The sequence below is a fragment of the Bombus huntii genome, chromosome 1 (genome assembly GCF_024542735.1).
Source record: "Bombus huntii isolate Logan2020A chromosome 1, iyBomHunt1.1, whole genome shotgun sequence".
Taxonomy (NCBI): Eukaryota; Metazoa; Arthropoda; class Insecta; order Hymenoptera; family Apidae; genus Bombus; species Bombus huntii.
The window spans coordinates 9,747,412-9,770,290 of record NC_066238.1 but is presented as its reverse complement, the minus strand read 5'-3'; the positions used below and the strand labels follow the sequence as shown (position 1 = coordinate 9,770,290).

General features: G+C 49.4%; 1 protein-coding gene across 5 annotated transcripts in view; it reads left to right on the top strand.

Annotated features, from left to right (window-relative positions):
- Positions 1–22,879, top strand: part of LOC126867506 (myocardin-related transcription factor B-like) — a 247,804-nt gene that overhangs the window by 119,276 nt on the left and 105,649 nt on the right. For all 5 annotated transcript variants that reach the window (XM_050622225.1, XM_050622313.1, XM_050622051.1 and 2 more), the window contains one exon: positions 20,348–20,458. In XM_050622225.1, the coding sequence (XP_050478182.1) occupies positions 20,401–20,458 (58 nt within the window). In that variant the 5' untranslated portion in view covers positions 20,348–20,400. The remainder of the gene's footprint in view (positions 1–20,347; positions 20,459–22,879) is intronic.

Genomic DNA, 22,879 nt, shown 5'->3' with positions numbered 1-22,879 from the left:
TGGTAGATTCCGCGACGTCGACCATACGAAGGTTTGAAAAATCGTTTCGTTCGCGAAAATGCAGAAACGGACGTGTTCCACGACCAACGAGGGATCTATTAATCATCGTTAGCCAATGGCTATGGCAATGGTTCGAAGCGACAGATCTTTGCCATAATTTCGCGCGTTTATCCCAGGCTGAGGATTCAAGTACGAGATTCGACGAGAGCCGCGGGTCTCTCGCAGAGCGATATATCTGATGCGCCGTAAATTCAACGGAGTAACGAGGCGACTGTCGAAAGTGACTCGAAATAAAACGACAGCATCGGCTTTTCTCTTTCTGTCGTACGCACGGCCACGTACAGTGTCGCGTTCCTCTCCATTTCCTCCGGAGTCAGCCTTTCCATGCCGTTGCCTCGAAGGTCGGATCGTAAATCAAAAACCGCGAGGCTCTCCCGAAAACTCGCGGCGAAAACGAGAAGAAAAAAGAGTAAGTCACGGGGATAAGAGAGAAAGAGTGGGGGACTGGCGGGCGAGTCGCAGACGGAAGTGACGCTGCCGCGGGATAAATCATGGACGGTGTAAATTAAAGTGACTGCCCGCCTTCGCAACCCTCCACCTACCCCTGTTCCTCGTCGCTGCTTCTCGTCCTGTTTCTTTTCAGCAGACTTATCGAGTAGCCAGGCCTGGCTTCTCGGAAGCGTCCACGGTATGATAAATAAAACGGGCCTCTGGACAAATTGTATCAGGCAATAAAGCAAGGAGTCGTTCGCCAGGAGTTCGCTGTGGCGATGCCGCCCCGTGCGGACACGAGATTACCGCGGGAAATAACGAGGCGACTTAATTCAATTACCGCGCCGAGATAATGATAAGAGCGGACGATGCGTGGTCCAACTACGGCTCGGTAATCCTATCGCGTTCGTTTCGAATTAACATGATGCCTTTCTTCGGCAAATTTTATTAATTGTCCAACTTCTATTTGCAATCGTTTAAAAAGTTCAGTCGGCAACGGAAACGAACACGCTATTGATTAACAAGTATTGGCTTGTGCGGCTGAGTACTAAGAAACTATAAGATCCACGTGGACAAGCTGATACGTTTTCTACAGTCTACTCTCACGACAGTTTATGCTAAGTTGTCACTTCGCGCGTCGCGATTCCTATTTGGTTTCGCAGATCGACACCTCCGAACTCGTTTCGTAACAGATAATCGTATTGAGACGGGGGAATTTCGATAAAATAGAATAAACCTATCCATGATTCGTCGTGGTCGATGGAGAATGAGAGCGCGATCTTCCCACGCGGCCAGATGTGTCCCTGCGTGGCGTGTTGTACCGCGATCAACACAAACAAAGATCCGCGCACCGTGTACGCCGTGACGCGAGCCTCCGTGTTCGTTGCCTCTGTTCTTTCTTCTTCTACCTGGCTGTCCGTCTCCTTTCTCTGTGTCGTCGATCGCCTACCGGCTAGCTGTCCTCGTTGTCCTCTACTCGCGTCGCTTTTTGTTTGTTCCGCCGGTTCGCGGAGCGTCATCCAGCGAATGGGGGTTCATAGGTGAGATTTTCTTGCCTCTACTCTCTACGTTTAACCGTAGTTAGGATACCGATGTTGAAACTTAAAGGCGCCGAGATATTAAAGAAATATCACCGCCTATCTAACACGATCAATTTGAACAAACAGTTGGATCGATATTCGGTAGCAATGCTTTCTCTCATATTTCACCTATCGTGTCTATCGACAACATGCAAGATAGAAGCTAGACATTCGAATAAGAACGAACAAGAGGCATAAAACTCGCGTCTTTCCCCATTCATCGAATCCAGTTCCTGCTTCAGTGAAGAAATCTTGGTAGATTCCTGAATCGTCCGCGAAACACAGGTGTGTCCGTGAAACAACGCGCGCTTTCGCGGCCAGGATCTCGTCGGAAGACTCTTGGAAACACCAGCGAGTTCGCCTATTAATCAGCATCGCGTTTTTTTCAAAACATTCACCGGTACAAATGCCAGCTGGTATATATACCTGTCGATACAAAGGACAGCGGCACGAGACCGCGTAAGAATAAAGATCAAAGCGGGAGTCGCGCATCTGCATTCCGCCGGGATATAAGGTTGGTTGTGTTGGACGCGGGAGCACGAACACGCAGGTGTCTCTAATTGGTTATTTATAAGCGATCCTTAACCCGTCTGCTGATTTACTGCGTTTTAGAGACGAGCGCACGCGATAGGTTTTGCACGAGCCAATTACAATCGGCCGATGCCGTGTAATCTTAGTCATCGGTCAGCTGGACGGGACCGCGGCCGATCGACGGGGATCGAGAGGCACCGATCGGGCACAACGCGATCGGAGAAACGCGGCGTCCTCGCCGGCAAGGTCGTGCCGCGATTTTGAAACACACCTCGCGCGGACCCTGCTCTCTGCTCCTTTTAAACCCTCCTTCATCGCTTCTGTCGGCGGAGCGAACTTTCTGGTTTAGGGAGATAGAGAGCTCCGATCCAAAATTGGCATTTCTAGGTTGGATATTTTGCGTGACGGCTAATTTGATTTAATTGATTAACTGGCGAAGGCTTGCCGATTAAAGGAAGAACGCAGCTATCGCGTTTCGTATACGATTGATCCAATTATTTGATCGCCATTCACGATGACATCTAATTTGCATTCGAATATCGCGGCAAGGGAAATTTCGCGGAGATTGTTTATGACGACTGACTGAATTTCGAATGCTACGCGTGATCCGAGAATGGCACAATAAGATTCCTACGATACCTTATCGCGTCTTGTAACATCGTCTAGTCTTCTTCCCAAGAATAATTTCGTAACACGGACATGCTCGACCGTCGTTACACCTTCTACTAAATCAACATCGAAAATCATCGGCGCTCGAGCGCGTCGAACGGGCACCGTACCGTATACAACACGGTATATACCTGTCTTCGAGAAAAATATTCATAAATCAAGCTCGCGACGCCTTCCGTGTCACCGTTCACCGCGTTGGCCAGGCCAGACGCGGAAGATCGATGATCGAAGCGGCGAGCGAACCCCGAAGAAGCATCCTAGAAAGTCCACGACATCCTGACCGAGAATCGTTACCGTGCTTTATGTTCGATTTCGAGGCGCGTTCGACGTCTCGTCTGTGACCGGCAAGAAATCGACCGATTTAATGGAAACGTATTCCCACGCACAACCAACAGCGATGCTCTCTTCGTCCCTTTTCTTCCTCGATGCGCTTGTACAATGTGGAAGTTTTTTGTCTCTGTGTGATATCTGTGCTCTTATGTCGGTTCACGGTGAGATAATTATCGTACGTCTGAGAAAACGCATTCTTCTCAGCGTAAACGTTTTCAAACCCGGCGCTTATTCAAATCGCGCGGTTCGCTGGTGAACGGAACGTATATGGCGATACTGAGTTCGTTTCTAGTGTAAACAGTCTCTAAATGGTAATAGGTGTGCACCGTCGCTCGAACGAGCCTTTATTTGATTGCCCGTTTGCCGAAAGTCTTATCGCGAACACAATCGATTCTTTTATTCGGGAAAGTAGCCATTAGGTGTTTCGAAGACCGTGAAAGAGACTGCAGAATCCGATGCACCGATAGGATGATGCACGTTAGAGCGAATCCTTGACTGGATCGTTGGTTGAGACTCAATTGCGTTCTCACGATTGTCTCATCTACGTTCGGCAGTCGGAACGAGGCCTAATAACGGCGCTTCACCGGCTGTAAACGATAATCGTTGCGTTTCGTCTGCTCAGGAAATCGTAAATCGTTCGTAAAGGGTTTCCTTCGATCGTGGTTCCACCGCGAGTTCATCGTCTTCTTCGTGAATCCCTCGAATTCTATCGATCGTCTTGGTTTCGATGCACGAAGGAATTCTTGAAGAATAAAATCGAAAGTACGAGGAATATTCGCGCAAACGAGCATCTTTTTAACGCTTTAAAGCTTCGTTCGCCAGAAGATCCACGTCGAAGTTGATGATTTCTCGGGCGGTAATCGAGCTAGTAAACGATGCAGAACAACGTCGTGGATAACGAACGAGCGAACCGAGTCTACCTATTACCACCTGTGCGACCTACGACTTTCAACCGTGAAGCAGGTATAAGTTACGCGTCGATAGTTCGTGCGATTGTCAACGATGACAATCTCTTACCTGCGGCTTTGTCGGGGCTTGTACAATCTGGTTATCGATGGTCGAATCATTCATTAAAGTTACGCGCATTACAGTGAAATTCAACGACCTGAAAATTATACGAAATACCACAAAGAGTCTATCGAGTTATTTTCGAGTACCGAAGGCACCTGATCATCTCGATTCTATTGAAAATCTTCAGCCACTTCGATCGAATCGAAGAGTCCCTAGTCACTGTGATTCCCCCTGGAACCCAAACCTTCGGTCGCTTAATTCTACTCTATACCTCGAATACCGTTAAAAATTTCCAGTCACGTTGAATCTACCGAAAATCTCGAGTCACGTCGATTCGACACGAGTCGGAAATTCTCGTTTTTGCATAGCTGAAATCCGCTGGATCGGAGATGCGTTGGAAAATCTCGAGCAGCGTGGGATCGTGAACGGAAACAGAAGCGTTGTAACGGCGGTGCTTGAAATAAATTGTGAACAGCTTTAAAGGGGCAAGCTTGTGCGCAGTCCCTTTCGAATTGCTCGGCCCAAGGATCTGTTGCGCGGTTTCCAGAGCCGTCGGCCACGCTCGGCACAAGAGAGCCGCTGATCAATAGCTATTGGTCGGCGGGGAGCCGTCGTGTCGCCGGCGCGGTGGCGATGTCGTCAATTTTTTTATTACGAACCCGGACACGCACGCAGCCGAGAGCGCACACGCACGCGCGTACTCCGGCGAGCGGACACCGTGAAGAAGAGGCCAGAAAGAGAAGAGAACCGGTGGCTGTGCGGTTCGATCGCATTAGATTTCACGGGTCGCGGGATGTCCTCGCTCGCCGAGAGCTCTCCGCCTTTAATTGGTCCAGGCCATGTCGCCGCCGAAGTAATTGCCACTGTATTTTAGCCTTCGATGTTCTTCTTGCCTGTAGTGCGCATAGGTTTCAGAAATTCCGCGCCGCGCTGATTTCACGCGAATGGCAGTCACCGATCACCGGATACCGTCGGTTCGATGGAAACCTTGTCGGCTGACGTTTAAGGTCGCTTCTTTCCATCTGATCTATCTGAAAGACTATCACATACGTTTAGACACGGTACGTTTGATATGGAACAAACGTGGTATAGTACGAAGAGGAAAATAAGATAAGTACACTTGCGTGGATTCTTTGGTTCTCGTGTCGCTCTCGATGAATACAGCGGTGTCTGATCGCGTGTCTAAGAAAAATCTATCCATCGTTAGATAATTGAAATCCGAGTCGTTCGATAGAAACAACCGTTAATCGTCGTAACGTTGATCCATAGGTTCGCCCGTTGACCTCTAAATTGTCATCGTTCCTCCGTAAATACTTGCGCTACCCGTGTGCAATCAGCTATCAAGGAGAGTGCAATGGCGCGATATCCGGGCAAACTGAAACGAACCGAGACCGAGCGCGTTCCTCATCACCGGCATCTCTCTGTTCCGGCAAAGTCACCTTTTAACGAGCGGGTGTATACCTCTGGAGAGATACTCGCGGCCCCCTGCTCGTCCTCGCCTCTTTCTTCGGGGAACAATAGGCCCCGGCAGGGGAGTTAATCTACATACGCAAATTCCAACGATAGATCTTGAGCGGCGAGAGAGAAGGCGGCTGCGTATTGCCGGACGTACACGCGTATGTCTTCAACAATGGGCTACCCCTCGGCTGGCCCTGGCCGGGGCATCCCTGAAGGAAGGACAATAAGCTCCGCTTGATAGTTATTGTGGTGCCTAGTCCAGCTCGCGTCTCTCCCACCGCGAAAGAAGGAAGAGGCCTTCTCTTCCCGGTGAATAAAAGTCACCGTCCAGCGTGCACGCCCCGAGAGTCGAAGGCATGCGTTACTGTTTTGCTAAATGATCGCTCCGATGTGCATGTAATTTAAGCGGATTTAGCTCGTAAGCTCTCTCTCATGGCCGCGACCGCGCCGGGGAAATAATTCCTTTAAAAGTCCGGCACGATATTTATTACCACGGCGAAGCCGGTTAACGCCTCTGAAAGCGCAAAACGACGAAACGGAAGCCAGTCGCCAGAGTCGACCGGGAACGCGTTATTGCGTTATCGACGAAGTAACTCCTTTCAGGCGTCTACTATTTCAGCAAACGTATCTGCGCCCTGTCAGGGTGAAACGGCATCCACTTTGTGGCTAGTTGACGCAGCAACCGGGATGTGGAAAGCCACTCTCGGGCTTCGTCTCGTTAGTAGTCACGTCGCGATCTTCGAACGCCGGAAGTTGCACCGATGATCGATCGCCGGAAGTTGCGTCGATGTTCTAGATTCTCGACGAAGAATCGCGAATAAGGATAGTCAGGAAATTATCTAAGATTATTAACTAACGGTAGAACCGTATCCACACACGTCCTCTACGACGGTTCTTGTCCCGTTATCCAAAAAGTGGCGACGTTTAGCAAAGCTTGGTCGAGCGTGGCGTTCCCAGAGCACGGCAGGTGTTGGTACACGTGGCGGAAGGGTTACCTTTTTGCGGTGCGGGTCCGGCGCGAGCGCAACGGAAGCGGAGGATCGGGCTGCTTTTCCGTCTGGCAGGGATGGCACGACGACCTTTGAGGTCGATGCACCTCGGCCGACTCGGCGTCAAAACAAGACCGGCCGATAGGACGTGTCGGGTTGCCTTCATTCGCCGGGAAAGGTTCCCACCGTCTAGTCACCCTACGGCTTCTCCGATCCCCTCTTCGTCCCGTTCGTCACAGCTCGCGCTTTTCTCCACACCGCGAGGCAAGCGTCTCCTTTCTTCCCGCGCGCACCAATTCCTGGAAGCTCGCGAAGGCGCAGCGCTGTCTGGCCGAGCCGGGACTGCTCGTCTGCACCGAGGCACAAATACCTACAAAGCCGCTGGCGCAACGCGTGGAATGAGAACCAGCGCGAGATCGGTGAGGCCAGTAGCAGCAGCAGCAGCAGCAGCAGCAGCATAGGAGGAGGAGAAGGAGGAGGAAGAAGAAGAAGCACAGCAGCAGCAAAAGCAGAAGCGGTAGAAGGAGGTGGAATAAAGATCGGGCAGGGTAAGAGGGAGAAAGATACCGGGAGGAGGATGCGGTAGCTGAAGCAGCAGGGACCGAACGAGTAAAACCAGGCTGGCTCACCCGACTACCTTGCCCAGTAGAGATGCCTACGGTATAAAAGCCACGGAGAGAGAAGAGCCGCTTCTAAGTAGCTACGTGATCAGCGATAATAACGCGACTTGGAAACGTGGAAGATCGTTCCTCTTCGCCTCCCCCTTTTTCTATCGGCGACGCGTACAGGCTATATTGTCGGTCGTTTGGGTTACTGCCGCGCGCGCACACTGATCCTGCCGCGCGGCTTTCCAGCAGTTTAGGTACTATTCTAGCCTACCTGGACACATGGACAACCGTTTACCTCGCTCTCTTCTCTCTCTCTCCCTCTCGGTTCCCGGAAACGGGGAGGTAACGGCCGCTGCGAGCTACTACCGTCCACCTGTTCTTCTTCTTCGACGTCGATCGTCTAGCTCGTACGACGATTCGTTTACAATATGGTACCCAGCTAGGTGGATGCGTTCGACGCTTGCTTGGACGACGGGCCTGTTCCGTTCTTGCGCCACTCTCCCTCGGGAATCGTGGCCTGCCGTACCGCGAGATTCTACGCGTCTCCTCGTGGGACGTCGATTATTAACCTATAGCCTATTTCTATCGTCGTCAAGAAATAGCAATCGCGCGGGCTTCTTTGCAACTTGTTAGAAAGCCATTCTCGATCGAAGAGGTAGCAATAAATATCCTAAAATCGAAGAGCAGCGTGTTTGCAAGCAGTCACGCTCGACTATTAAACCGTCTGCATTTCTCTTCCGATGTCTTCTCGCAATTACACCAGCCTTCGTACAACCTCTCTGATTAACCTCGAGCAATAGAATCCTAAAACTCGACCAGCCTGACAACGCTGGATGCGCTCGAAAGAGCATCCTCGTGGCAGATCGATAGGCAGCGAGGTCAGGGGTTGCGAGCCGGGTTCACCGGGCTGAAACGACAATAATGGCGCGCGATCTGAAAGGCACTCCTTTGCAATCGTTCGTTCTCTTCCTCGCTTTGAATTATTTACGAATAGATTTATTCGCGTCATTCGTTTTCGTCGCCGACGTTTAATAGGCGCGCACCTGCACCCTCCCATAAGCCGCGCGCGCCCCGTTTTCAAGTACTGACAGATGAATTATTCCCAGATCGGGCTAGGCGATTTTTCTTGGCTACCGCTTTAGCGTTAACGACGCGCGCGCGGCCCCAAGCTTTTAATATCGCCGCGTAGACGGGATGAGAGATACCAACGCTCGCATATTAATTCGGACGAATCCGTCGGGGCTGAAGCGGCGCTTTTAGACGAATCATCCGTTGGCCACGTCGCCGTTTCCTTAATGGGGCAACTTGGAAGCTTCACTAATCTCGCCACGGGATACTACTCGCGTTTTCGATCCGCGCTGTTCGCGTGCACGGTGCACAACCACCGATGGATTTTCCTTCTCTTCTTACCTACTAAGCTGTACCTTTAACGCGTCGTTTCTCTTCCTCCTCCTCTTCCTCTGTACCGATGAGATCGCAAGCTTTTTATCTCGAGGGATTTACGGCCTTGAGCGCGATTTGTGTGGTTTCATTAGACGAAGAATTTCAAGTTGTGTTGCGTTCCGTGATCCTGTGTAATCGAAGATACAGTCAAAACATCAATTTGAAACGAGGCTATCGAATAGTATCGCTTTTGCTTAACGTAAACGCAGAAGATTGCAACACAGTTGGCAAGTTCACCGTCCGATGCAAATCCCAAGTTATGGCGAACATTCCGAAGATCAGAAACAGATCTGTTCAATGTCATAATCCATCAGACGCCACAAAACGCTGAAATCCGTGCGCGAGTACCATTAAAGCATCGAGTGAGCGTTGGTTTTAGCTAAGCAAAAGCCGCGGATGATTTACTCGGCAGGAAAACGAACTTTGTCTCGACCGCGTCGCCGCTAATGATATAGTGCTTAATTGGCCTCATTCCTCATTCTGTTACATCGCGGCGGAACGAAAGCGCGAAAATAGAAGTCACGGCGCGCGGCTTTTCACGCCACTTCCTCAAAGCGCGGAATAATTGGACCGAACGGGACGCTAATTTGTTTCCTCGAAACTGCTCCTCTTTTGCGTAAGCTCGTAACAAATGTATGATTCGTTTCCAGAACGGTCCTGTGACCAGCCACTCGGATCTTAATTAGACTCGGTGCCCGTCTGAATTTACTCCTCGGTAAATCACTCGCGGCAGCGACCTGTGTCGCTTCGTGCCCTCCTCAGAACCCTCAATAGGAGGATTTTATCACAGGGCCTATTCCGGTTTGAATTATCGATGAAAAGATATTCTGCGTCACAGGCTGGGTGGAGTTGTCGATGTTACGAATCAAAGATTCCACCGTGATGCTATTAAACGAAATTGGATTAGGCTAACTATCCTAATTTCTATATCTTGAACGTATTAATATCGCTTATCATGGATATGGGTGTTTCGTACATCCATGAGAGCAATATTCTGTTACAGTTCAATTTCACAAATTCTACAAAGAAATTCTTCTCGATGACTTCAAAATTTATGAATTTCGCGTGTATCTAATATTCTTCGTAAACGAATTAGACATCGTGTAGCTTTGATACGGTTCTCCAAATACCGACGAAAGTTCGCGCTTGGCGTGTTTGCGCTCGCGAGACGAGCACCAGTGTCAGCATTCTCTGAGGAGGAACCAGTCTTGACAGGAATCCAGGTCCTGATGGATCGAGCGGCGATATCGGTTCGCTGGCCGGTATTTCCAGCTCTATCGAAACGGACCGAGACTGGCTTAGGTGTACAGTGTCCGATACACACAATAGGGGCGGCGATCGTTTGTATCGGGGTCTGACCGGTCCGGGGAATATCTAACCGCGCGTGTTGCCGATTTAAACCGCGATTTTGCTCGTTGCGTGCTCGCGTCCGAGCGGAGTCCCGGGATTCCAGGAGCATCCATCAGGCCTCGTCAAACCAGCCGACGACGCATCAGTGGATCGGCATTCATTGGCCACGGTCGAGGGAAAAAGAGAGAAGGCGAACGAAGAAAAGAGATGAAACTGAGAGAAGAACACTGGGGTCCTCGTTCGTCCTCCTGCGCAAAACCTCCGGTCTACCTTCGGTTGGTCGCCTCGCGTTTCACCCATACATACGTATACGTGTGTCGCCGTGGCGCAACCGGCGCGCGGTATCCCCCCGGCACAAGAAGTGCTCCGGTAAAAATTCGTTGGCGCAATCAGCTGACGGATCTGTCGACGCGGGAAATGTTTTACGACGTTCAGGACGCGCCGCGGCGTCAAGATTAGATATTTTTCTGCCGGTTCCAGCTTTTTCCTCGTCGGCTCGTTAATCGTTTTGCTGCGTGAAATAAGCGTTCGATAAAATACAACATTCAGTCGTAAATAATAGCCGTAGATGGGGTGGCGCGTAACGGTAACGTTCTGTTTTCGGAGGAAAGAGATTCGTTCGTGCTTTGTATCGATCTTTTGCGATCCACTGTTCGAGTAGATTATTCTATTTCTTCCGTTTCTTTCCAGTTTTATTGTATAAAATACATTCTCTCCTGTGCTCTTTTAATTTAATATAAATATATCGGTGTTAATAGTTGTTTACCGAGAATAAACTAATCGGGATGAAATTTCGAATGCAATGGGTTAATAGACGCAGCATTTGCATACGTTACGTCATTTCTCATAGGTCAAGAGATCTCGATCTCTCGTTGGGTATCGTGACATTTTGCTGAAAAAGCGTGTATTCTAGTTGTTAAAAGCGTTTCGTAAGGTCGGACAAGCGAGTTTCACGAAGGAATCGAGCCTGTGCGATCGGTGTAGAGCGGATACACGGCATTAGGGCGCCTTGATGCGATGATAATGGGGCTGCGTCGCTGGGAGCGGTTGGGATCTACGATGACAGGTGGATCCGCTAATCGTTTGATGGGCTGCGCGCGACGAGCACCATTACGACCGGTCGTCCGTCACCCTCGTTTGCTCGAGCGTCGCTGACGAAACCGACTATGATAGCCGTAATCGTTCCTAACTGCTTGATGGCCGGTAAATGGATGATAATTGTGCTAGAGCGCCGAGTGCCTCGTCGAGGACAAGCATTACAGGTGCTTCGTCATTCGCTATGCCTTCTACCTCCACTTGCCCCTCGAACAGAGATCGGTCGAGGAAACGGAAGACTCGATCACTGTTCGCACGACGTTGGCGCCTCGGTCCCTTTTCAAGTTCTACCAAGTACGTCTCTAGAAGGAGCATGACCTTTTGGCTTTCGACGAACGAGGTCTTCATCGAGCGAAAGGCGAGCTAGGCTGCTACTCGGAGATCGTATCTTATATTTTTCCGACAAACTCAGAAAGATGCAGGCGAAACCTGCCGAACGCACATGCGGTAAACTCATAAATAAACACTATTTTCGCACATCGCGCGAGCATAACTAAAGCGGCGACCGTACGAGGACGTTCTCCGATACGCGACAGGGTCGAGCGATGCAACCGTGATTTGCTATCTGCACGTGCAACGGAGAATCATCTTTTTCTGACAGCACGCAGTTGCCTGCCAGTCTGCTGCGAGCGAGGCGACGCGTACGAGACGGAAGAAAACGGAGGAACGAAGCCAGGACACCGAGAGAGCGAGTCAACGAGGAGGAGGAGGAAGAGGAGGAGGAGGAGGAGGAGAAGATACAAAGCGTCATATCGAGGAGGAGCTGGTCCAGACGGCATAGCACTGCCGGTTAGTTGTCTCTCGAGGCACGTCTTAGCCGGCTCTACCAGGAATCGGCCGGACTACCTCGATGACTCGTTCCTCGTCCTCATACCGATACACGAGGTGGCTCCTGGCCTCGGTTGCCCTCGCCGCCACCGGGTCTCCAGGGAGCCCGACCAATGTCGTGCTCTTTTGATGTGCTCTTTCTCTCTTCCTCCCTCTCCCTTTCCGTTTTCCTCCCTTCTTCTCTCGCTACTCCTCCCTCGCTGTTCCCGCGAGATCACCACCGTGTTTCCTCCTGCCCGTTTCGCTTTCTCTCTCTCTTTCTCTCTCTCTCTCTCTCTTCTTTTCTCCTCTGCTCTCGTTGCAGATAGCCCGTCAAGCAGCTACCAGTAGGGTGGACGCGGCGAAAAGTCGCCGGAGGATTCCGCGCGGTCTTCTTGCGCAACGCGTTATACAATCGAACGTTCCACGACGGACATGATCGGCGTGGGGTTAGCGCGCGTAACGCCACGATCGCGAGATAAATTGCAGCGTCATCGATTAAGAGGATCTGTGAATCTCGTTGCGGTGGCTCGCCATGTCGTTGCACTTTTCGTCTTGCCGTCACGGAACCCGTATCTTATCCCGTCGGCTGGCCTTTATTAATTTGCCGTGATGCCTTTTTGCCGGCGCTCCAGCCGCAACACTCTCTTTCTCCCGATAAGCAAATTAGACCGTGCGACAACCTGCCTGATATCGGACTGATGCGAAATTCAGGCAACCGTTGCGCGACTATCCTGTGCGACCGTCCCTTTCATATCGACGCGTAGCGTGGTGGTATTATTAAGAAAATCGTAAATACGATTACTGTGATTATTGGCGATTTGCGTATTAGGAGTTTGCATAGTTTGCTAATGGACTACTGTACAGAACGACTGTAGTAGCATTTTATCGTGTACACAGTGAGCGATACGATCGATCTTACGTCGTCTTAAGCACCGCTCGATTTAAGGAACCAACTCGGCCTGGAACTCCACCCTTCGTGTCTTTAAATCTGAGAGAACGTCGTCTCGCAGATCTTTCCACGAACCACCGCGTATCTCGTGATCCCTCTCGCAAACCGACTGGTTGCGTCAGTTCGTAAGTCAGTTTCGCGGACGACACCCGTTAGATAGGATCTGGACGTGTATCGGTCGTCGATCCTCGCTGTCTGCCGGCTCGTAAATTCCGAGAGGCTACGACCAAGGGGGCGCCGCGCGGACATCGAGCGAACAGGAGCGCAGACCTTTTTCTTTTGGCTGCGCATAACGACGACCTGCAGCAGTTCTCTTCTATCGAGTTTCCCTTGCAAATCGATGTCTAAACTGCCGTATCCCGGTACTGTACTCTTCTCTCGTGGTCGTCCTTGCGGGGCTCGCGACTCGCGTCCGCCCGATCCCTCGGCATGGCGCATCGCGTTTCGAGCGAGCGGTCATGTTTTACCGGACATTCGTTATGCCACTGCCTGCGGCTGTTCGCGTCGCGGGATCCACGGACGACGTTTCCACTCGATGCTTTACTGCTCTCTAAAGCCTCGGCCTGATACGGGTTCCTGCCTTCGTGCGCCCTGCGGACGCTTTTTTTCGTGCAACACTGGCGTTTTCGTTCGTTCGGTCGACGATGCTTGCTGTGGGAGTTCGCTCGATGGGATAGGAATGCTTCTGCATCGACGACGATTGATTTGTTTTCTAGTCGTCTGTGTGAGTTCCGGTGTACGCAGGATTCCAAAGCTGCGTCCTCGCGCAACCAACAACGAGAAACTTTTTGTCGAGGTTGCATGTTTCCTGAAAAAGCTACCGCTTGTTGCCCAATGTTTCTCTACGTCTTTGTGCTTTTTCGTTGTCGTGAACAAATATCGCTGTTTGCTGCCTGGTAAAAGTAACAAGTACGCGGTTACGCGATGCAACAGAAACGAATGTTCCTGCGAAATGTAGAGGTTGGCGGTCGTTACGCTATGAATTTACGCATGGAAAATTTGTTGGTAGGAAGAAATATCGCTTTAAAAACGAAACGAAATTCAAGTGCCCCTCTGATTACGTTGCTTCAATGTAGACAAGCTGTTTCTACAAGTTGATATCCGTTGGATACTTTTCAGACCATGCGACAACAACTTTCTCGTTGTTGCTTCAGCGAAGCTTGGAGTAACAGCTGTTGCTACGAGGAAGGGAGAATCTTATTATTAAATACATAGGTTTGTTAAGGAACACGAGATAGATCATTGTCGCTGGTACCAGTCACGTATCTCGAAGAAGAAAGAAAATCTCAGTCAGGCATAAACAAACGGGACACGTTCATCATTCGCGCAGTTAAAGCCAATGACAATTCTTTTAATGTCATCTGGTTTCTATTTAACGATCGTTAACACGTTCGAAATTATTTTCACTGGAAAGCTTTCTGCGGCGTCGACTCGTTTTATCTGCAGATATATCTTATCACCGGGATTTATACCGACAGTTTGTGGTTCTTCTAATTTAACCGTTTCGTTTAATACGCTTCCCGCTAAAAGCCGATGCATAGATATCAACTCGGTAACAAGGTTGCTGAGTTATTGTCGAAAATACCAGAAACGCTATCGTCTAATGGATCTCGCGGACCGGACTTTCCATTAGATACCCAACACCCGTACTCTTTATCTAATTGATAGACCCGGCCTCGATGAAATTATGAAAATGCACGAAGCTCGGCAAGAGACCTCGAACAAGGCGATAAACTGTTGTTAAAAGTATCACGAACGCTATGAGTTTTCTTTATCGAACTATCGAGGAAAGCTTTTTACGTGGCGCCTGCACTTAGGAAATAAATTTAAAACGCGAGAAGAGTACAATTTCGGAACGCAAATTTATAGAAATTGCGAGATGCAACGCTATTGGAACGCAATGAAAATGGAAAAGAAAAATCGGGCGTGTTCTGTCGAGAGTTTCCGAAACATTCTTTTCTATCGCGAACAAAGTTATTCGACGGTTCGATGAATTTCGCGGCAATTTTTCAGAGAACGCGTTTCTCCTTCCCGTAGGAGATTAATCTTTGTAATCTTGACGTATCTTCGTACATAGTGGTTCGCGATGCGACGTGTACGCCTCGCCGACAGTTTTTCTGATCGAACGCTTTCGTTCGGTATACGCCTTCGCGCGACGAGGAGGGACGGAAGACATGAGCCGAGCGGTCGATTTACTGCCCGCTCGTTCGACAGCAGCAACAGGAACCCGTCAAGGGGAGAAAACTCCCGGAGGTTATTGTACCGCCGATTCATTTTGTCGGCAACTGTCGTTTACTCCTACTAGACAGCTGTAAAAAAAATCTCCAAATTTTCATTCGGAATGGACCATCTTTGAGAGAAAATATTTTTAATGCGTTGCAAGCAAATAAATAACCTTGAATGTCCCATTAAGATACGACCCTGTAAGAAACAAGTGCTACCAATCACGACCAGTAGTCCAGCATTCCACGAAACTTAACGGCGATTGGGAAAAGAAAGGAGTACCGTGAGAGCGGCAGTCGATGGAGGTCCGAATATCGATCGTGACGGTGTTTTGTCGCGCGCGGCGCGTGACGGACGAGCAACGGGCAACGGGCAACGAGGCTGGCACACATTCCGGGACAGCACGGTGGTGGCAGATCGTTATCGAGGCCGTGAAGCGTCGCATCGCCGTGGTCGGAGAGAAGCCCGGAAGAAGAAGATTCTCGCCGGGGAAGGTCGAGCAGCGATGAAACGAGTTTCTATATCGACGTTGGCCCGGGGAAGAGGAGCCCGTATTTTCGAGGCATTCTGGCCGCCGGCGACTACGGGAATCGCTTACGAATCGTCGTTGGTCGTTCGAGTTCGCATGTAGAAGGTGGAAGACAGAGGTAGCCACCAGGGGAAACTCGTTTGTTGGTTTTTGCTGGGGCTACCCGAGAGCACGAACAGCACGGACCCGCTCGGCGTGCTCGCTCCTCGCCAATCATCGATTTTTGTAATTTTCCGTGTCGGTTCCTCGGCCTCTTGCATCGTTTCAGATTCAGAGTCGAGTTGGTTACTTCCTCGGCGACGCACGATCTGACAATCAGTCACACCGTGTGAGCCGCCTCTTATACGCTAATTAAAGGGGACGTTGTCCCTCGCCAAGATTCATCGAGCGCCGCCGATTCCACGCGTACGCGAGTCTCCCCCTCGATCGAGCGTCGATCACCTTTCCACCGGTGAGCGTGCTGCTGCGCTTCCCTTCATCATCGCTGACCTTTGGTAGTCACGTTTCTGTCACGACGAGGTGTCGCTTTCGACGCTGCATACCACACTGCCGTGTCGCGACGCTAGTAATCACGGCCTGTGGTTAGGAATCCGCGATTTTCCTCTCGGCTTGCTTCTCGAGATCCATCGATCTATCGGCTGCTACGAAATGTTTCTATATTATACGATTTTCAGAAACGTTTTATAAATTGTGATTTTTCGTTTGCTTTGATTAAATATTTCGATCTCCCTGATGATTTCATGCTCGTTTAAATTTGTCGCTAAAAAGTTTGGACATCGAAGAATGCGTCTTACGAAATTCTCCGTGACAAATTTAAGTTTACTCCTGAAGCGAACCATTACTTGCTCAACACCGGTGACATCGTCGAGATATCTCACCAAGTTATTGGTAGAGATTACCAAAGAATGCAGAAACCACGAGGAATTTTTCGACGAACGAGAAGATCTACGTTCAGCCTCAAGGTAGCCTCATGAAGATAGCGAAATAACCACGGGAGCGCCGCGATATTGGCAATTCGGCTATCGGACTCGTTACACGATCATTCAAACGTGCGATTCCACGTTTTTACTTTCGTCCATGAAACGTACCCTGTGAAACGACCTGTACGCATTCATCGACGGGGACACTGGAATCGAAAGACGACGACGACGTCAGCTCGTTACGTTAATTCGTGGCCCGATGTAATTTCGATAGTGGCGTGTCAGCACTGTAGGAACGCGCGTCCTCGTTGAACGTCGCATTACGCAGATTTTACGTCCGATAAATTATGCAAATCGCCCCCGGAGAAATTGGAAATTCGACCGTGCAAATTCGATTTGCGACGGAAATTCGCCGCGGCCTTTGCACGGGCTGCGGCTCCCGTGAGTCCTTGCGAGTCCTCTAATTACATACCGAGAGTCTGCGACCGGTCGCGTATAACGGGTCGTCGTCGGCGTGCGCGCGCGCACGAATTTCATCGTTTTTTATTCCCGTGGCTCGGTCGATCCTCGATCTTCCGGCTGTCCCTCGAAGGGAAACAGCAAGGGGGATCCCTCGTGAGTTGGAAGGAAGGTCTTCTCCACTCGGGGCGACGGTTAATTACAATTGGCAAGCGTGGTACTCGGTCACTCTGGCAATTAGTCATGCTCGACAATGGTATTACGCCGCGGTGGAGAATGATCGATAGCAGTGCCATCGGTAGATGCGCGCGGGACCACTAGTAGATTGCACCTCTGCCGTAATAATCCTTCCTTCCGCGAGAAGAAACCGTGATTAATATTATCGCGTTCATATTACTGTGCTCGCGCGCCAGCCTCTTCCTCGTGAACCGAAGCGTTATTTGCCAGCCGCGATATCTTTGCTTTCCTTCGATAACGAGCGAGATTTCTTGGTCGAAAGACACGGTATTCTACGCGCCATACAATTCGTTTGGATCATACCGATCGCTGTTGTTCCTCACGAGATTGCAAAAAAACCATTCATAGATTAACGCGCGGAATACAAGGTCGAACTATGGAAAAGCAACTTGTACGCGAGGGAGCAGCAACAGCTTCGTTAAAATAAAAGCGAGTAACCCGAACGAAGCGAGCATTCGGCGATCATTTAGGTCAGACTGCTCGTGAGATGCCGCGTGAGGCCGAGAAAGAAAGTAGTCGGTCGACGAGATCGCGAACCCGGTGGACCGGCTCTCTCGACTGCGAGCTGTTTTGCCAGAGCTCGCTCAGCCTTGTAACCCGCAGTTTTATATCCTGGCCCGGCGCAATAAAGACCCCGTCGTCGTTTCGGCTCCCGTGCCGCCGGATCTTCTCCACGAGATCGTCTCCGCCGCCCTTTTATTAGTTCTGGTCATCTCCCTCGCCATCTCGATTACGCAACCTCTAGGAATTTCACCCAACCGCTCGCCTTTCTCCGTAACTTTGAAAGTTTCGCGATCGTTGCAGCGTAGGTGGATTTTGTACTCTCCACTTGGATCGTTATTTCGAAGACGAGCCGGCAATTTGAATTTCTGGTGGAGTTTGAACCAGGTGCGGTTTGAATTTGTGGGAACCACGAGGATCGAAACGTGGTTCGAAGAAAAAGTAGTACATGGCTTCGTTCTCAAACCTAGTGTCACTTGTTTCAGCGATTTTTCTTCCTTTTTAAAGCGTACAATCGATATTAGGTTGAATAAATATCTTTGACTGTACGAGATCCTTTGCTAAATACTTAACCTTAAAATCCAATGACTACGTGTAGCCATGGAGACACAAATAGAAACTAAAGAATAATTATCTTCTTTTGGTCCTAATAAATTCGCCTTTGAAGAGCTGAAGATTTCTTAACGAGTACTCTTGCTTTCAAGCTATAGAAATTACGCTCCATAAGTGTCATATAGTCATCGCTGAAGCATCATCGAAGTGGCAGCAAGATGTTCTTCATCCTCGGGGGTCAAGAATCGCAGTTGGCGTCAAGGTCGACCGAGCTTTCCCCAGAAAACTCAAACTGGTACTGTCTCTCTCTTTCTCTCTCTCTCTCTCTCTCTCTCTCTCTCTCTGAAGTCCTTCCAGAGGCGGTCGGCTCGTAAGAGGCAGCGATAAGAATGGGCCGCCGCAAAACGGAATAAAAAATAGGTCAGCCGGCGCGTATCGTCCTGACGAACAAGTCACTCTCACGAACTGTCTCCGAGGCACCTTGGACGGGTCCTCGGTTGCGCGATAGGTGGGTCAGCCTCGGCCAGTGTTCTTCGTCTCGGTGAGTCATTGCTGGGCCCCGCGGCGCTGCGGCCTGGCGCCAGCGTTACGCAACACAACCAGCGGCACCCTCGCGCCGCACCGCACCGAAGACGATGTTCGCGATTACAAGTTCGCCAAGACGTGGACCTAGCCTATTCTCTGGTTTCCGATTTTCAACTTCCAACAATTTTTCTACGAGTGTTTGTTCTGTGATTCGTGCGGTTCTTGGGTGAAAGCAAGTTGACGAAGCGGCAAGTCGATTCGATGACTGGACATCATTTTCAATTGGACGTCTCTTTCGGTGTTTGGAGAATGGGAAGATAAAAATTTGTTGAGCTACTGGTCTATAAGATTTCTAATTTCAGAATGGCAGTTATAGAGTTATAAAGACGAATGAAATGACAGAATATTATTAATATATATATGTTCGTGTATTTCGTGTAGTTAAAAGGACAAAATATACTTTCAATTTATACAGCCTATATGTAGTTTCTTTCTTATTAATTACGTATGTACATATTGAAAGTAGAACAATGTAAGCGGTTAGGGCATTAACGCGAATTTCAACAAGATCATAAGTCACTTTGAATATTCGCCATTCAAAACGTAAATTCCCTGGCTGACGAGAATAGCTGGAGGCGGCGTATCGCCATGAAGCGGCAGATTTTGCACGCTTTCCTTCTCCGACAGAAGAGTTACCACGTGCGGGGATCGCTTTCATAGGCGCTGTTCCTCGCGATTATGCCGCAAATACGCTGGTTTCACGCGTAAAGGATCACCGTGTTCGCACAGCTGGGAAAGATAGTGATTTGCAGACCTTCGAGAACGCTGCCCTCGTAATAGAGGCTAAGATTACGAACGAGCTGTTTGCCTTCTTCGCAAGATCGATAGCCATCGACGCATAATTTCGCGATCAAACGTGCTATTGCGCCTGATGATCATCGCTATCGAATCGCGAGTCTCGCTCGTAAAAGATCTTCGTTTTTTCTGTCGCCTTACGTACAGCTGTAAATTTCCGAGTCTCTTCGCGATCTTCGTTCAAGGTTCTTTCTCTTCATCGTGTCCATGTCAATGTTTCTGTTTGGCACCGATGTTAATTATTCGTGCGCCGTAATTGCGCTCGAATACCGGCGACGTTAAGAGAGATATTACACGTTGGGTCATGTATTCGAGTCAGCGATATCGAGAAAGATAGAAAGAACAACGCTTGGGGTTTTCACGAGGTCAGATAAAGGAGAGTTCAATGAGAAACGCCTTAATCGGTTCAAGGAACTGTCCCGGGTCTCGAAGGAGACTCGGGATCGATTCGAAGGCTGGCGCGTTACGATCCAGCGTTTTACGATCGAACTCCCCCAACGTCCTGATAATATTCCAGGGGATAAATCTTGATGGCGAGGTTTTAAGGCGTGCTGCACACATGCACGCGCATTTACACGAGGCGATGTTACGGTCAGCGGGAGTTTCAGCTCTCACGCCTCCGCTTTGGCCTCGTGAGATTTCGAGAGCCACGCGAACGCGTCGATGAGCGTGAAGAAACGCGCGTAAATGATACGCAAGCCTCCTGAAGTTTTCTATACCTTTCTGTTCCAGGTAAGACAGTTTTCCCTTTACGTCGTTTCTCTGGACACGTGGTCCGATCGCCGATGAATAGGACAATCGAACCGCTCGGAAACCACGTTGATCAATTTCGTAAATTAAAAGGTACAGAAAAGCGATGTTAGAAATGAAACGAAAGCGATGCCCAGTTTAGCTTCTGAGAGGCTTAATTAATTATCAAGTATCTAAAAGTATCTTAGATTTTATCCAACTTGTCAAAATGCAAATTTGACACGAGTAAATTTTGCACGCGAACCTTGCACGCAAGGTAGATGGAAATCAACGATTTCCGGAAGAAAAATAACTACGTGAAACACATCGAACAGAGGTTCTCGATGATCTCTAGGCTCGTTCTCAATCGTTTATCAGAATTTCGAACGGCGCACTCGGTCACGACCACCCAAGGGCTCGAAACTTCCTGGTGGTAATCGACCGGCTAAATACGTACCTCGCATTTCCTGAAGCATCGTCGCGTAAATACGGACGTTTCGGTGGAACTGGTTGTTTCGAAACAGACCCGCGAGCGTTCGTTTCGTATGTCCGTACGGAAAAATAACCGCGAATTTCGAAGATACCCGCTTGCAATTCACGGTATCGTTAAATAATACTTATTGAAGATCGTATGTCTGTCATGTACTCCAGAAATCGATCGAATACACGTTAACTATAGGTGCTCGATGGCAATAACTTTTCGATAAGTAGCAGACCAAGAAGAGGATATCTCGCTTCACTTAAGGAGCATTCGATTTTTATTTTAATCGATCTTAAATACTCTTTTTGTTTAATTGTATAATATTCTGTTCTGAAGCTGAAATACATTGCGAACAGTCAATAGCTCCATTTGCCTTCTCAGATCACTCCAGGTGTCTCGTAATTTCTCCTGGGGGATTACTTTTCCACAAATCTCGACGAAAAGTATAATTTACCGGTGTTGATCACAGTGATCCACAGCGATCAGTTGATAAAGATCCCTACTGATCATTGGGCAGAGCGCACGGGTCCACCTGTACCGTAATTTGAATAAAACATATTCCCCCGTCCCGTTTACGATGTCGTAGCCCGCGGCCCCACTCCGACGGCTGATTAATTCGCAGTTCATTCGCTACACGCCAGTTTATCGGTAAATGCGTCAATTTACAACGTCGTTGCACGCACGGCTTACTCCGCTGGTGGAGAATAGCGATGGCCACCCAAGCAAACGTAACCCAGCTCCCAGAATCCTAGACTATCCTCTCGATATTTGTGATTCGTGTACGTATCGACTCGGAAATCGTTATTATCCTCGTAAATAAGAACGAAGCAGTCGCGTGTTGTCTCATTCGTGCGAATAAGTAGACGCGGCAATGCAGAACTTTTGAGTATGTTTCGAATGCTTATCGATGTGGATGAATTATCTTCTAGGTTTGCCTAGAACAGGAGATTCTTAGAGAGTAATAGCGATGAGAAATTGCGAGAACACACAATTGAGGAGCATCGAAGAGCGACAGGGATCTAACAAAGGATACAAAATTTAGGTAACCAGAAAGAATATATAGAATCATATAGTAACAAGTCAACACATCTGCAATCTAAGCGTTCTAATCTTCCAACCTTCTTAATGTTACTTACGTTTCGATACCAACGATAGGAATGAAGACCGAGTCTCTGTCGTATCTAAGTAGATCGCATAGAGAACAGAAAGTCGACGATCCCCATAAGTTAACTCGGAACAAAGGAGAACTATCCTTAGTTTCCCCAGAGACTATCGGGCTCGTGGTCGCTAACGAGCGAGAGGAGACCGAACCGCCGCGATGGCGCGGCTTTTTCGTTCCTGATAAAGTAGAACGTGTCGAGGCTATCGCAAAACGAAGCTAGGCGTCCCGAAGAATAATCGGTATAGGCTCGGCGGCTGATACGCCCTCGCCCGTGAGAATCGTGCGAGATAAACTAATGACGAATCCGTGCAACGGCACGTAAAAGTACACGAGAATCAGACTTTCCTGAGCACCCGGCTCCCGGTGATACGATAAACGGATGATGCATCGCGCGCGTTGCCTACCGGAGTTTCGATCGTAAGACGATCGCCGCTTGTGCGTTTCTTCGATGCTCGCTCGTGGGTGGACCGGTAGACGTGGATTGATGGCTCGCGTTGCCGCCACGTTGCCCGCTGTTATAGAAATTTCAGAGCGAGTCCGCTTTCTGGTGTTCGTCGTTCGATGAGAGATTCGGCGATAAGCGGTGGTTGCTCCTTTTATGGAAAATTGTTCGAACGATCTTCAAACGGAATTATAGAAAATGAAATAGAAACGATTATCGTTGGATCAGAGATGCTTCTAAAGAATTTCACTTTGTCGATGAAACAAATCAGAACCCGTTTTCGACCAAGAAATCGAATCTCGTTGGTACTCGCGCGTGATTCGAGCGCGGTGTGTGGAGAAGAGGGCCGGTTCGGCCGCGAGCGGCAAAAGAACAACAGAAACAAGGCCCCAGGGTGGCGATCAGGGACTATAGGTGCCCGCAGATGCTCATAAATCTTGTCCTAACGCT